The sequence below is a fragment of the Saccopteryx leptura genome, chromosome 6 (genome assembly GCF_036850995.1).
Source record: "Saccopteryx leptura isolate mSacLep1 chromosome 6, mSacLep1_pri_phased_curated, whole genome shotgun sequence".
Taxonomy (NCBI): domain Eukaryota; kingdom Metazoa; phylum Chordata; class Mammalia; order Chiroptera; family Emballonuridae; genus Saccopteryx; species Saccopteryx leptura.
Window position 1 is genome coordinate 52,909,787 of NC_089508.1, and position 14,483 is coordinate 52,924,269.

At 50.8% G+C, this 14,483-nt stretch overlaps 1 protein-coding gene across 4 annotated transcripts in view; it reads left to right on the forward strand.

The window, feature by feature from the left end:
• MEGF11 (multiple EGF like domains 11) overlaps positions 1–14,483 on the forward strand; it is a 406,952-nt gene that overhangs the window by 132,942 nt on the left and 259,527 nt on the right. For all 4 annotated transcript variants that reach the window (XM_066342091.1, XM_066342088.1, XM_066342090.1 and 1 more), the window contains exon 2: positions 11,164–11,269. In XM_066342091.1, the coding sequence (XP_066198188.1) occupies positions 11,172–11,269 (98 nt within the window). In that variant the 5' untranslated portion in view covers positions 11,164–11,171. The remainder of the gene's footprint in view (positions 1–11,163; positions 11,270–14,483) is intronic.

The window sequence follows — 14,483 nt, forward strand, 5'->3', positions numbered from 1 at the left end:
GTGACCCACCCAAAGTCACACAGTTGGTGAGAGGCAGGGCTGGGAGTAGGACTCAGGAGTTGAGTCCAGGGCTCCAAGTGCTTTTTACCCCTGCAGGAGCACAGCCTGTGGGGGAGCGGGTGACTGAACGGCCCTGGAGTGAGGTGAAGTGCCCCCCACCAACCTGACTGGGCTGCGAGCCAGACTTCATCAGTGTCACTGACAAAGGGCTGCAATAAATTTAACATCGGAATACCTGGTTCATTTATTACACTGAATAGCGCTGACAAAATCATACGTTATCCATACTTTTTCCTGTGTTGTTAAGATCCTTTTTGGTCTCTGGGATGACATCATGTTTTTCATCACAGTACAGACACATGCCATTCAATTGTAATGGCAATTTCCCTCCAGTCTGATGGCTCCGAGAGCTGCGTGGGATGTACGCTATAGCTGTGTGGGTCCCTAGGGGCCTAGGGCTCAACGAATCCCCGCTCTTTGGGAAAATGTGCTCCAAGGAACAGTGAAGGAGGGTCCGGTGGGAGGAGAGTGAGCTGTGGGAGCGTAGCCCGAAGGGCCCTGTCTTGTTGTTTGCGAAATGAAGATGTCTTTATTGTGGTTTTTCAGATTTTAAAATTGAGACCAGCTCATTATAGAAAATGTAAACATATGGAAAGTATAGAGAAGAAAATAAGTCACCTACTATAGTATATCATCACCCAGATATCTGTGTTAACATTTTTTTATTTGCTTCTTTTCCAATTGAGAGGAAGGGAGATAAGAGAGACAGACTCTTGCATGCACCCTGATCAGGATCCACCTGGCAACCCCTATCTGGGGCTGATGCTCTGCCCATCTGGGGCCATGCTTGCAACCGAGCTATATTTAGCACCTGAGGCAGAGGTTTCGCAGATCATCCTCAGCATCTGGGGCTGATGTGCTTGAACCAAACAAGCCATGACTGCAACAAGGAAGAGAGAGAGAGAGAGAGAGAGAGAGCAGGGGGATAAGGGGTGAGAAGCAGATAGTTGCTTCTCCTGTGTGCCCTGACTGGGAATCGAGCCCAAGACATCCACACGTTAGGCCAATGCTCTACCCCTGAGCCAACCAGCCAGGACCTGTGTTAATATTTTTAACGTCTTGCTGTACATCTTTCTGTTCTTGCTCACTCTCTCTCAATATACCATATCACATACATGCACACAACATTTTATATACATGTGATCATAAAGTTTATGCTGTTTTGTAACCTGTGTTTTCCATATAATTATACATCAGGGTCATCTTTCCATGTTGGTGAACATGGAAAATGTATATTAAAATATCTTTGTTTTCCCAATTATAGTGATAATAATGCTCATTGTAAGAAACACTACAGTAACAACATAAAAATTTGACTTAGAAAGCACAACTCCTGTGATAGTCACTCCCTACCCTGTCCTGAAGATGACACTATTCCTGTTCTATAAAATTGTAGGATTCCCTATTTTTCACACATTGACATTTTAATGTTTGCATAGTATTTTGTTATAAAGAGATGGTGGAAATTATTTAGCAAGGGCCTCACTGATTTAGACATTTAGGTTGTTTCAATGCTACAATAAAATATCTCTTTATTAAGAGATGATACAACAAATAGTCTTGAAGGTATCCTTGGCCTTGGTTAAACCCCCCCTCCCAACTGAGAAGCAGGGGGCGGCAAACAGACAGACTCCTGCATATGTCCAACTGGGATCCACTCAGCATGCCCACCAGGGGGTGATGCTCTGCCCATCTAGGCTGTTACTCTGCTGCAACCGGAGTCATTCTAGCACCTGAGGTGGAGGCCATGGAGCCATCCTCAGCACCCGGGCCAACTTTGCTCCAATGGAGCCTTGGCTGTGGGAGGGGAAGAGAGAGATAGAGAGAAATGAGAGAGAGAAGGGTGGAGAAGCAGATGGGCGCTTCTCCTGTGTGCCCTGGCCGGGAATCAAACCTTGGACTTCCACACACCAGGCTGATGCTGTACTGCTGAGCCAACTGGCTAGGGCTGGCCTTGGTTAATTTTTAACAATTATGTTGCGGCTGTGAAATGCTGGGTTGAAGATACACATTAAAACATGTTGCTATATATTACCACGCTGCTTTCCAGAGCACAGAGATGCACATTTTTACTACCAGTGCACAGGCATAGCACCCTTCAGGCTTTGGGAGAGTGGTGTTTGGTTGCACAATCTCCTGGTCTGCATACATATGGCAGGTTCCAGAAGAGAACCTGGAGAGGCTGCCCTAGTCTGATGCCATGGCCACGCTGACAAACAGGTCCTCGGTTATAGCTCCTGATTTGGGGAGAGGTGATCCCTGAGGTGTGATGGGGCAGAGGCTGCCTTGGTGTGGACACTGGGCTGGAGTAGAGGACAATACTAGAGACCAGTTTTCAAAAGGGTGCTGAGGATTGGACAGAGAGGTGGGCAGGAGCTAAGGGTCCCACTCATCACAATGCCACTGATACCTGCATTTTCAGTACTGGGTTGCAGTGATCCTTGTGAGAACCTATTCTCTCCTCCTTCCCTTGAAGTCAAAGAGGAAACAAAGGCTTAGAGAGCAGAGAAATGAGTTCTCCAGGATCCAAGGCTAGAAAGTATCCAATTCTCCCACCTCTTTTGCTTTTTCTCCTTGCTGCTGGGAGACGGGGCAAACCCGAGGAGCATGAAGAGAGCAAAGAATGTGAGGGGGGAAGGGCAGGAAAGGGCCCCACATTATAGGTGAGCTTGTAAAGCAGTGAGGGCCCCAGCCTTGGAGACAAGCAAAGAGAGAAGTTCGGAGAAGGAGAGCAGCCTTTCCCAGGTCATACAGCAAGTCAGTGACTTAGGCAGAGGGGAAGAATTGGGCTTGTGAGAAGCTGAGCTACTGCTGAGCTGAGCTGGAACTCAGGGTGGAAGACCCAAGGGAGAGAGGAAAGTACAGCTGCTCTGAGTCCTGAGAGAATGGGGCTGGTGACTGGGCTGCTCTACCTTCAGAGGAGACGGCCTGATCAAGAGTAGATTGAGAGGCAACTGAGAGAGATGGGCCGGAGTCCCGTGTGGGTGAGCTGTGCGGATGCTAAGGATCGATCCTGCAATGGTCTCTGATTTCTCATCGCACTTGCCAGAGGCCTCCTGCTGGGGAAAGGCCTCTGTGCTCTGAAATAAGCCACATCCTGCGCTTACTGCCCTCTTGCTGCGTGGTGTTCCCACACACCCTCCCGCAGGTGTTTGGGGGTCTCGGGGCAGGGCCCTGCCTGTGTCGTCTTGGTGTTCACAGCAACTGGCAAGCGTTCAATAAGTGTTTGCTGCGTGGATGGGTGAAAGAGGAGACTGCTCTTGATAATTGTATTGTTAAGACCAACCCAGGAGTCACCATATAGCCAAGCCTCGGTTTTCTAGAAGAGGATTTTCCCATTAATATCCCTCCATTTGAGCCTCCTGGGAACGTTAGAACTCAGAGTTATAGGGTTGGAAGGATCTTTGAGGTGGGGGATGTGAGTTGGGAGGAAATTAATAATTTCCTGAGGACCTTCTCTATGTAGCACTGAGCCCCAGAGCAGGTAGGTGATTTTATCCATCCAGGTTATGTAACCAGGAAGGCAGAGTCAGGATCTGAGCTCAGTTTAGTTTGATTCTACCATTTCCTTCACATGAACCCTGCCCCCGACATGTCGTGTGATCTGGGGGCAGTTTCCCCTCCTGTGGGGCAGAGCGATGGACAGCTGATGCTCTCAGGTCTGCCCTGGTGCCAGCTTTGATACCACACGGCTTGCTGTCCACCCTGTCATCCTCATAGTTCAGCCTAGGTTGGAGAATTGATCTTGCAATGAAGGGTGATTGCTTCTCTGGGGCCCCGTCCCTCTTCTCATTCAGGCACTTGTGTTCTGAGAAATATTTACTCAGAGTGGGCATAGAGGGGGGCTGATCCCCACGGGGCCGCAGGGCCCTGAATGACTGACTTGTCTTTCAAGGTTTGTGGATGTGGCCATGATTTAATGCCGGGGTATGAGGGACTGTCACAGTCTGAGAACACTGAAGCCCCGGGAAGGGGGTGAGAGAGGGAAGCTGACAGGCCTGGAGTGGGCTGGGCTGGAGAGGAGGGACCGGCAGCTGAGTGTGCCCTGATTTGCAAAGAAATGGAAAGATGGAGATAATTGCTTTGCAAGAAATGGAATGGCCTAAGAACACAGATAAGTTTTCTCTCCTCATCTTCGGAGGGGCTGGAGGCTGGGGGTGCAGCTGCTGTCTGCTTGGGAAGGGGAGGGTTGATGGCTCAGAACCCAGAGGCTGTGCATATTGGGGGAAGGAGTGGGTGTGCCCACCCTACCCTGGGGTATAGCCAGCCACTTGTTCTCTGCAGGGTATGAGGGCGCAGGGGATAGAACAATCTTTGACCCTGATTAATGGGTGCTGCAGGCCTCTGTGGTGGTGCCATTTTTAGGATTCGCAGCCCGAGGCTTTCCCGGGCAAGGAGAAAGCAGAATTTATCAGGATGGTGCAGCCCAGACTCAGAGGAGGACATTTACCATGTCTTGGGAGGGGACTCCCATCTCCTCTGATTTATCTAGTGGGCGAGCACCTGGCAGGGCCTCTACTTTGGCTCTGGGATGCGTTACTGCGGTCAGGGAATCACTCTTCGGGAGATTAAGAACTGTGGATTTATTTTTAAAACTTTTTTCTTAAGTGCAGGAGATTGGAAAGCATTTCACATAAATCCAGCCCCCGGTGGGATTGCTGGAAGGCTGGAGGCTTCATCAAGGCAAAGGGTAAAGCCTCTTAATTACGGGCTGATCATGGCTTCTCTTTCATCTCACACTAATCAGACCCCAGCAAGGCCGGAGAGCAGAGAGGGGCTCAGGGACTGGGAGCCAGCTGAGAGCGCAGCGGGCAGAGGAAGGGCAAGGTCTGCTAGACAGGACGAGCACCTTGGCCTTGCCCCGTTACCTGCAAACTTGGCTTTCTTTGTTTTATTCAGAAAAAAATAATGTGTGTGTGTGTGTGTGTGTGTGTGTGTGTGTGTGTGTGTGTGTGTATCTTTTATAAATAGAAGATAGAAACCTCTCTCTGTGTACCCACATGCTGGGAGGAATTTGAGGCATTTGTTTTCATCAGTCCCAGTTTGGGTTTTGCCTCTGTTGCTTTCCGAGCCTGAAAGCGCCTTTTCATGGGGCTCTTGGAACACCAGTCAGCCCCCAGTCGCAGCTTGAGCTATTGAGTGGGATTCAATACCCGCCTTGTGCTGGTGTTGGGGGGCAGACATACCCCAGTGTTGGTGGGGTGGCCTCGGTAGGAGTCTTTGAATCGCTCTCAGGATGTCACAGTGCCCTCTGTATCTGTCACTGACACATCGGTGTCTCCACAGTGCAACATTAACACAGTGTGGCATGCCCCCTGCAGTATGACCTGCTGTCGGAACAGATCTGTGGTGGCCTCTGTCAGGCCAGACACAGGCAATGTGGCTGATCCTGAGGTGTCGAGGAGGTGGTTGGCCCTTCCTTCTGAATAAATTTGCACTAGTGGTAGGGGTGGCAGTGGTCGGGCACTATTTTATGGGCCCTGGGAGGTTTCTGCTCACACAACAGTGAGGATCAATGCTAATGACTGCTTGGAATGCTAAACTGGGGTTGAGTGGGAAAGCATGCCTTGATTGATTAGCAATGCCTGTCGTGGGCACTGGATGAGAGAGGGACACACAGGTGCCATGCACTTGTGCCTGTCCTACATTGCTGAACAGTTATTACTAACTTTGGAAATTGTTCCTCTCCTATCTATAGCCAACCACCTCTGCAGACATCCCAAGCCTCAGGATCAGCCACATTACTTGTGTCTGTCCCAACACAAACAGTATGACTTGCTGTTGGGACAGGTTTTGGGTGACTTCTCCAAAGCCAGACACAAGCAAAGTGGCAGACAGTGCTCTGGGTGCTGGTGCTGGTAGTGAGCACACAGACTAAAAACCCTGTCCTCGTGAAGCGTGTTCTAGTGGAGTGGTCCAGGGAAGGGGATGGCGGGGCAGGTCTAAGGCCCGCCAGAGGGCTGAGGCCACATGGCGTCACCAACCGATCCCCAGTCTTGTGTGAGTGGAAACCTCCCAGGGCCCATAAAAGAGTGCTGACCACTGGCACTAATGCATATTTGTTGAGAAGAAAGGGCTCCCAGGAAGAGACTGGGGTGAACAGAGAGCAGGTTCCAGGTATGTGGACCAGGCTCCTGTGTCCCAGATTTCGGCACAGTCAGGACTAGGCAGGTGGTGGAAGCGAAGCAGGTGGGGGAGGATTTTTGCACAGATGGACTGTGAGGTCATAACAACAGACCCCAGGGCAGAGGCCATCTGTTTGTCTGTCTGCCCTCTGCCCCAGTTTTATGCATCTTAGCCAACGTGAGCATCTGCTGTCTGGCCAGATGTGTGCTGCCACCAGAGAGATAGGCTGGACTCCACAGGTGCAGGTGATGGTGGGGCCCCAGCAGACAGCAAGGCCCTCCCGGGGACGCCACTATCTCTAAGACCTGCTGAGCCTGCAGAACCACCAGGCCAGAGCCAAGGCCCAGGTGGAGAGGATGCCCGAGCCTCTTAACTACCCACTGACAGGTTCCCTTTGACACCACCTGCCAGGCACAAAAGACCCTCAAGTGTCAGCATAAACAAGTGAGTACAAACTCTAAGGATGTGGATCGACAGGACCAGGCCTTCCTTCAGACTTGACCTAGGCGGAGCGCCTCTGCTCTTAGAATGGTCACTAGAAGGAGTCCAGTGGGAAACTGGGTGAGACAAAGCACACCAGTCTTTACGTCCAGTCTCCTCAGAGCCTCAGGTGCGCTAAGATACACTGTGGGTATTTACGATGAGGACAGAGCATGCAGCGCTCTGGAACTTACTCACTCCGACACCTTTGTCTGGGAGACTTCTGTCAACGTCTCCTGGCATTAGTGTTCCACAGAACCCAACTTTGGAAATGCCTCCCAGTTCCCACGTTTCCCACACTACTATGCAATGCAGGCGCCCTGCTGCCCAGCCCCTCCTATGCCCCCCCCCAGTCCTGCCTCCAAGCGCTTGCTCATGCTGTGCCTGCCCCAGAAATGCCCCCTTCTTGCCCTCTAACTTTCCATATTCTGTCCATCTTAAGTCCCATCCCCTTCACAACGTCTTCCAGAGGCTGTGACTTAACCACCAGCTGCTTTCGTCCTCTCAGGAGACTGCAGCTGGCACGGGTTATTTCTCCATGTCCTCCACAGCACAGCCCTGGCCGGGCAGGTGCCACTCCAGGGGTCCCCAGTTGATCAGTATGGCCATGGCAGGTGTGCAGACGGATTACACCTGTGGGCAGGTGTGAGCGATTCGCCTTCTGGCCACCTTCTCTCCTCTTCAACCCCCACGCCCTGTTCATCAGGTGTACAGCATACACACCCCTCGGCGGGGAAAGAAATGTTTCCACCTCTGGAACTTGGCTCCCTTCCTCTGCTTCTTAATATGCTGGGAGCATGGCCAAGAGGGAAGGGAACCCCCTGATCTGTTTACATGTTCTCATCCTCCGGAGTGAAACTAGGGGCATTTTCTTATTTAATTATTAATGTCCTAAATCAGATGGTGCCCGATGAGTTAACCTCTGTCACTCCGAATGGAGTCGGCCTAATAACCACTGCGGCAGGATTGATTTTCCCTCAGTCATTGCATAAGCATATGTCTTTGGGTCCATCCTCTGAGAGAGCCCAGGGAAGCCCCATTAAAGTTAATGGCCGTGAGTTGCCTCCGCGTGGGAATAGCTCCTTTTCGCCAACTCTTCACTCTGCTTCAGTGACATGGCTGAGACAAGTAGAAACATCTTTTTTTCTTCTAAAATTAGTTTCCAAAAGGAATTGACTAGTTCAACTTAGGATCTGACTCCACCTTCAAGATGCTTATAGACACATTGGAAAGATTAAGTAACATGTGAGAAAGCCATCAGTGCAAGATGGGGAGTGATCAGCGCTGGCCAGGCTGCACGCTACAGGAGTGAACCCTGCTAGGCCCTGGGGGGGGGCGGGGCTTGAGCTGAGTGATGGTGTTTGGATATGCCCAGTTGAGGAAGAAGGGGACTGAGGGCTGGGAGCAGTGTGAGCAAGGTTGGGGATGAGGGTGGGGTATTGGAGAAAGAACAGGAAGGAAGACCACCCTGACCCAGGAAGGAGGGTTGGTGGTAAGATTTTAGATTGGGCCAGGTTCAAAGAAGATGTCTGAGGGCTGGGGTGTCCAAGAGCAGTCATTCCACCCTCTGACTGGGTGTCCTTCTCTGCCACGCACACACCTCCACCCGCACCACACTACTGCAGAGGTGGACTTGGGCTTCGATGGGGAACTGCGCACGTGATGGTAATGGGAATGTTCAAGACTAGGGTGTGAATCCTTGGGAGTCCCCCTGCCCTGTAAGCCTTAACACATTTAGACCATTGGGCTAAATGCCACCTAGATGTCTGTGTCCTTGTGTTGTGTTCTCTTTGTCCATCTCCACTTTCTGTGTGCTCATCCAAACACCAGTCTCCTTCTCTGTACCCCAGTACCCAGGTATCCCACTGCCAGTGGGAGTCAGCTGAACTGGCCTGTCCGACCTGACTCGGAGAGAAATGAGTTTTTACAAAGATTAAAAAAATAAATCTTGCCAGCCCTGGCCAGTTGGCTCAGTGGTAGAGTGTTGGCCCAGTGTGCGGATGTCCTGGGTTCAATTCCTGGTCAGGGCACACAGGAGAAGCACCCATCTGCTTCTCTACCCCTTCCTCTTCTTGCTTCTCTCTCTCTCCTCCTTCCTTTCTCTCTCTCCTACTCTCCTCCCTCAGCCATGGTTCGATTAGAGTGAGTTGGCCTCAGGCACTGAGGATGGCTCCATGGCCTCTGCCTCAGGCGCTAAGAAGAGCTCAGTTGCCCAACAGAGCAACGCCCCAGGTGGGCAGAGCATAGTCCTTTAGTGGGCTTGCTGGTTGGAACCTGACATGTGGGAGTCTGTCTGCCTCCCTTCCTCTCACTGGATAATAAATAAATAAATACATTTTCCAATTATAGCAATGATCCAAGGTACCTCTGTTTCCCACCCCTTTCCTATTACCATGGATCATAAGGGGCCAGAGGAACAATTTTCTCTTGTCCAAGTGGCCTTGTCCTTTGGTATTCTCAGCTTCATAAGTTTGAAGATGCAGTTGGAGGGTCTTTTTAGGAGAATGCTGCAGATTCCAGGAGCAGCCAAAGTAATGAGACGAGGCTGCGGAGATAACCACGATGAGGCATTCTCTGCAGTTGGCATTCAGACTCCTTGCCTTTCAGAGTGCGGTGCCCCTTTGTCTCTTTTTTCATTTGATTTATTTAATGTCTGATCAGCACAAACCCTGGACGTATATGCTCATCGACGAAACTCAATGCAGCATCTGGGCAGGCTCTTTCTCGTGCCGGAGGTAGCTCCTCCTCTTTGAGGACAGTGGGTTGAAAGGATCTGCAGCTCGACTGCTGTGCAGACTCCAGTTTGTGAAGGGCGTTCTCTGGAGGTGGATCTAGGTCTCCGAGGGCTGCGGGTGGGGTGGCTGTGGCTTGCCCACTTCTGGACTCTGCAAATTGAGCAGAAACACCAGGATCGCTTTTCCTTTCCTAACTGACTTTTAGAATACATTTAACCAGATTATTTCCAGATCTCAACTAGAGAGAAAAACCCCATTAATCATTAATTTGGACCCCCACGGCTTTACAGAATTGGTGATAATTTGTTTATCTTTGAAAGAGCTGCTAAGAAAGAATTTAACAAGGACATTATTGGGGATAGGGAGGAGGGCGGTTAACCTTTCATGAAGACAGGAGCTCCATTTAGCTTCCTCTGAGTACAAGTAGGGGCATGTGACATGCATGCTACTCTTCTCTGTCCCCACAAAGGGTAAGTGCTTCCTCATCTGTACACTCAGAGCCAATGAACTAGGAATCATCAACCTCATTTTAAGATGGGGACCCCTTTCCATTGTCGAAATATTATCTATACCATCCCCACCCCCAGTTAATAGAAATTGAAAATAGCATTTTTTTAGTGTGGCTGATTGAAAAGAAAAGCTGCTCTGAATTCAGTAGGCTTTTAATCAAGTCACGATAGCATCTGTGTACACATGAAAAATAGTGCCATCTCTGTGAGTCATAGTGTCCATTCAGTCTATAGCTGGTGCATAAGCACATAGAAATCCCAGGTCCCAGGAGGTGGCTCTGGGGCCCTCTGTACCCCAACTCAGTGGGAACCCTTGGGAAGTTCTCTAAGGCTCTAGGACCACAGAGTCCTAGGGAGCTAGGACAGGAAGAAGCCTCTGGGCTCATTTCAGCCACTTCCACCTGAAGACTTCTCTGCCTCTATGAGGACTTCTTTGTTGGGGAACCCTCAGTTTAGAGGACCAAAGGGATTGGTATTCTTTGTAGACACACTTAATGCTTGTACAGGCTGTCACTTTAGGGACCTAGATTAATCTCAACAAGCCGCTTTCTTGATCAAACCCTACCAAGCTGCCCATGGTGGGAATGACGTGCAGTGATTTACATCACTCTGGCTGTTGGTGACTTTACATCCAATCAGAGCGAGAGAAGCAAGGTGCGGCTTTCTGGGTGGCCTGCTTGACCAGAGCTGCCCGGGAGGGTTTTCTCAGCTCAGCTCCCTGAGGGCCACAGCCAACACCTTCTCATTCTCCAGGGCAGGGCATGGGGCGGGTCAGGAGAGGAGGGGAGTGGGCAAAGAGTGAGGGATGAGAGAACAGAGAGGGCATTGCCTTTAAAGTAGTTAAATCAGGGGTTCTTGGTCCAAGGATGGGCTCAGGGGCCTGAGGACACCCTGACATCATAGCTAAATGTTGTGTATGAGGGGACATTTTTTAAAGGAGGAAGTCTCTAACTTTCATTAAATTCTCAAAGCAGTTCGTGAGCCAAAGAACTTTCAGAAGCCCTGGTTTGTAATTTTGACTTTTCCCTGAGTCAGGCTTCTTACTCCCCCGTTACTCAGAACCGGTGAAGTGTTACCATGTTAGTCAAAGATTGCAAGTGTAAAAATATCAAATGCTCATTACACAACGATAGGAAACTTCATCTGCTTCGGCAGTCTGCTCAGCCACTTCGTGTGAGAAGTCTCGGTGCCAAACTGATGCCTGGGAAAACGGGCTGATGAATGACGCTGCCTCCTTCGTTTCTCCCACACAGGGCCCGGGATGGCACACTCAGGGACCAGGCTCATTGTCTTCTCCCTCCTGCAAACCGTCCTCTCTTTGAACCCAGAGGACCCCAACGTGTGCAGCCACTGGGAGAGGTAAGATATAGGTCTCAGATGGCCAGTCACTCCCCAGGGACCTCACCTGGGCTTCGTGCTGTTGGGACAAAAGCAGAGGCAGGAGTACAGAAGCTGTCCACCAAGGGCCTGCTGGAGAGGCAGCGTGGTGCTGGAGGATGGGACAAAGCTGTATAGATTCTGAGTCTCAGTGTGGCGGGAGCTCAGGCTGCAGGGGTTTGAGGGACAGGTGACTTTAAACGGTACAATCTGATAGTTGCAAGGTACTCATGTTCCTCCCTGCGTTTCCATTTCTTAGCCATTTTACAGATGGGGAAAAGAGGCCCAGAGGGGTCAGTGCACACCCACAGCCAGGTTGTTCTGGTCCAGGGGTGTTGTTCTCCGACGCTGTGGTGTCTTTCCTGGTCTCTTAGGACTGGCGACAGCGCAGCAGCTTGGAAACGTGGAGCCTGCCCCGAGGAGATGGGGGACGGGCCCTGCTGCTCAGATGTAGTGGGGGTCGGAGGACTGCCGGTGGGGGGGGGCAGCTGAGGTCAAGGCAGAAGAGCCGGCTGCAGCGCTAGGTCCTGGGGGAACAGGCCAGGGCCCTGCAGACGGCCTGACTTTGAAGCGCAAGGTTAAAGTATTGATTTTGGTGAGCAGCAAGACAGTGACCAGAGACCCAATCAGGAAAAACCGAATTAAACCCTGGAATTGATTGGCCATGCTGACCAGGACGACTCTGCCACTTAGATGTTAATAAATCAAATGAATAAAATTAAGGTGAGGGCTGATGGGGGAAGCAGATGGCGGAGGAGGACAGGCAAGGGGGTGGTCCATCCTCTGTGCCTGTAAGGGTGAATGTCCTAGTCCCGGGACAGGGAGAGGCACCTCACCCAGGGCCCTGGAGGGACTGGCTGGGGAGGCAGAGGGACAGTGCCTGCACCAGCATGATTTTTAGTCACTGGTGCTCTGTGGGGTGGCCCTGCAGAGTGGAGGCTGTAGCAGAAGGCAGTGAGCCCTTTTTTGGCAAAGTGGGAGGAATACGAGATCTATGATGAGTAGACCTTGGTTCATTTCTGTCTGGAGTTTTTTAAAGGTTCTATGACTTTGGGAATGTCTCTGAACCACTCTGAGCCTACTTCTACCTCTGTAAAGTATGTGGGGGGTAGATAATGACCCCGTCTCCCAGTCTTGTTGGAAGGTCAGGGAACCAGTTTCACAAGAGTGCTTTGAAGACCATAAAGCTCAATTATTGCCTTTATTGTTGATAACTCTGGCTGTGCAGTAAGTGGTTATCACACATTTTAATGCACACCAGGTTCACTGGGGATGTGAGTGAAACACTGAGCCTCCTGGGTCCTTAGCCCAAGAGACTCTGATTCCACAGATCTGGAGTAGAGCCTAGGAATATGTATTTTCACAAGCTTTCCACGGGATTGTGAGGTGATTCAGGCCCCTTGGCCTCCTTGTTGTGGTGAATTTACACCTTTATTTCCCAGTGAGTGAGAGAGCAGGTGGAATTCACTATTAGTCTCTGGTTTTAGGACTCCAGTCTCACCAACCCCATCTTGTCCGCCTGTCCCAGTTGAGACACAGTTGCTTCCTGCCGATGCCTGTGCTACATCCCAGCCTCCAGTATGTTTCCTTCCTGTCTGCTCGCCTCTACCTTTCCTGCTGCCTCCAACCAGGTCCCTCTCTTATAGGAAGCCTACCCTGACTTCCCTTGTCTCTGGGTCCCGTTTGCACCAGGGGATGAGTTCAAACCTAAACCAGACTTTCTAATTTTCTAAACCTGCCCAGTAGGAATAAATTGGAAGTGTGAAAATATTCTGAACCCAGCCTGCACAGAGTTGGCATTTCAGGTTGACAGGACCATTGGCTCACTATATAGCCTTGGTGGCAGAACAAAGAGGGACCCTAACAGCTGAAGCGAGGTCTGGGGACCCCTGAGCTTCTTTAACCCCGAGGGAGGAGGCTTTGCAGTGATGCCTCATGATACCGAGGGCCTCCTCTTTCTTGGCTTTTCCAACCGAACTCTATTGCCAGTTACATATGGATGGGTCTAGCCTGTGTCATTCCAGAAACACGCCCCGATCTCCGAGACTGCCTAGGGAGAATTTCCCAGTTGGATTAGTGCTTCTGGCAGGCTCCTTGTTAATTATACCCCTGCACCATAAAAACCCAGTGGAAAGACCTCCCCTGGCTAGTAAAGCCCAGCTCTACAAGATTAATCTGGCCCCTTATTAGCATGTTGGCAAATGAGCATGTTAAACCATCCAGCCATGAAACCAAGGGCACACACTTCACCCCAGAGAGTTGGGATTGGTTCAAGGTCTTATTGCCAGACTCGCTTGGCTCAGGGCACTCCTACAGAGCCAGCTCTGTCCCCCATGGTCCTCTCCCTGCCCCTTCGATTGGGGTGATGCCTTTTCTCTGAGTGCCCACTGTCCCCATCAATGCTGGGGCAGGGGTACCTGAACCCTTGGTCCTTAATAAAGGCAAGGAGTTCATTCTGTGTGTGAGTCTTGCTCTGTCTTCCCTGCCATGGTGTGGGAGGAAATAGTCTTCAGTGCCTCGCACAGAAGGTGAATTATTGCCTGTCTTAAGAATAATGATGGCCAGCATCTGTTAGACACCTACTGTGTACCTGTTAATCATTTTACTTGTATTATCCTCCCACTCCCCTGAGATATAGATACTATTATTGCCCCCCTTAATTCTCACAATAACTACATGAAGTCCCTGGTCATGTTTATCACAGATTTACAGGTGAGGAAACGGAGGCTTACATGAGTCTTGCATGTCTAAGGACATGCTACTAACAAGTGACAGGATTCAACCTTGACCATGCACTCTTATGCGTTTATTCTCCTGCCTCTAAGTGAAATGTCAGAGCACTGGGTCATGGAATTTCAGAGTCAGAAGAGGCCTTTGGGAAGCCAGGGATGGGTGTGGAGCTGCCTCAGTTTCTCCCAGCCTGGAGATAAAGCAGGGCTTTGGGCAGGCCATGTCTGCATAGATGTGTGCCTCTGAAAGGCGTATCTTGTCAGAAGAGGCTCACCAAGGGCTCTCCTACGTCCTCAGTGCTTCGGTGAGACAGAATGTCCCACCGCCATGACTCCCTCCTGGGCGTGGCTGCCTGCTCCTGGCCTCTTTCTCAATTCTAGGCCTTGGACATTTCTGGCGTCAGAGAGCCTGCTGTGGACTCAGTCAGGGAGCTGGCCTCCCCAGCTTGCTTGCGAGTAAACCAACA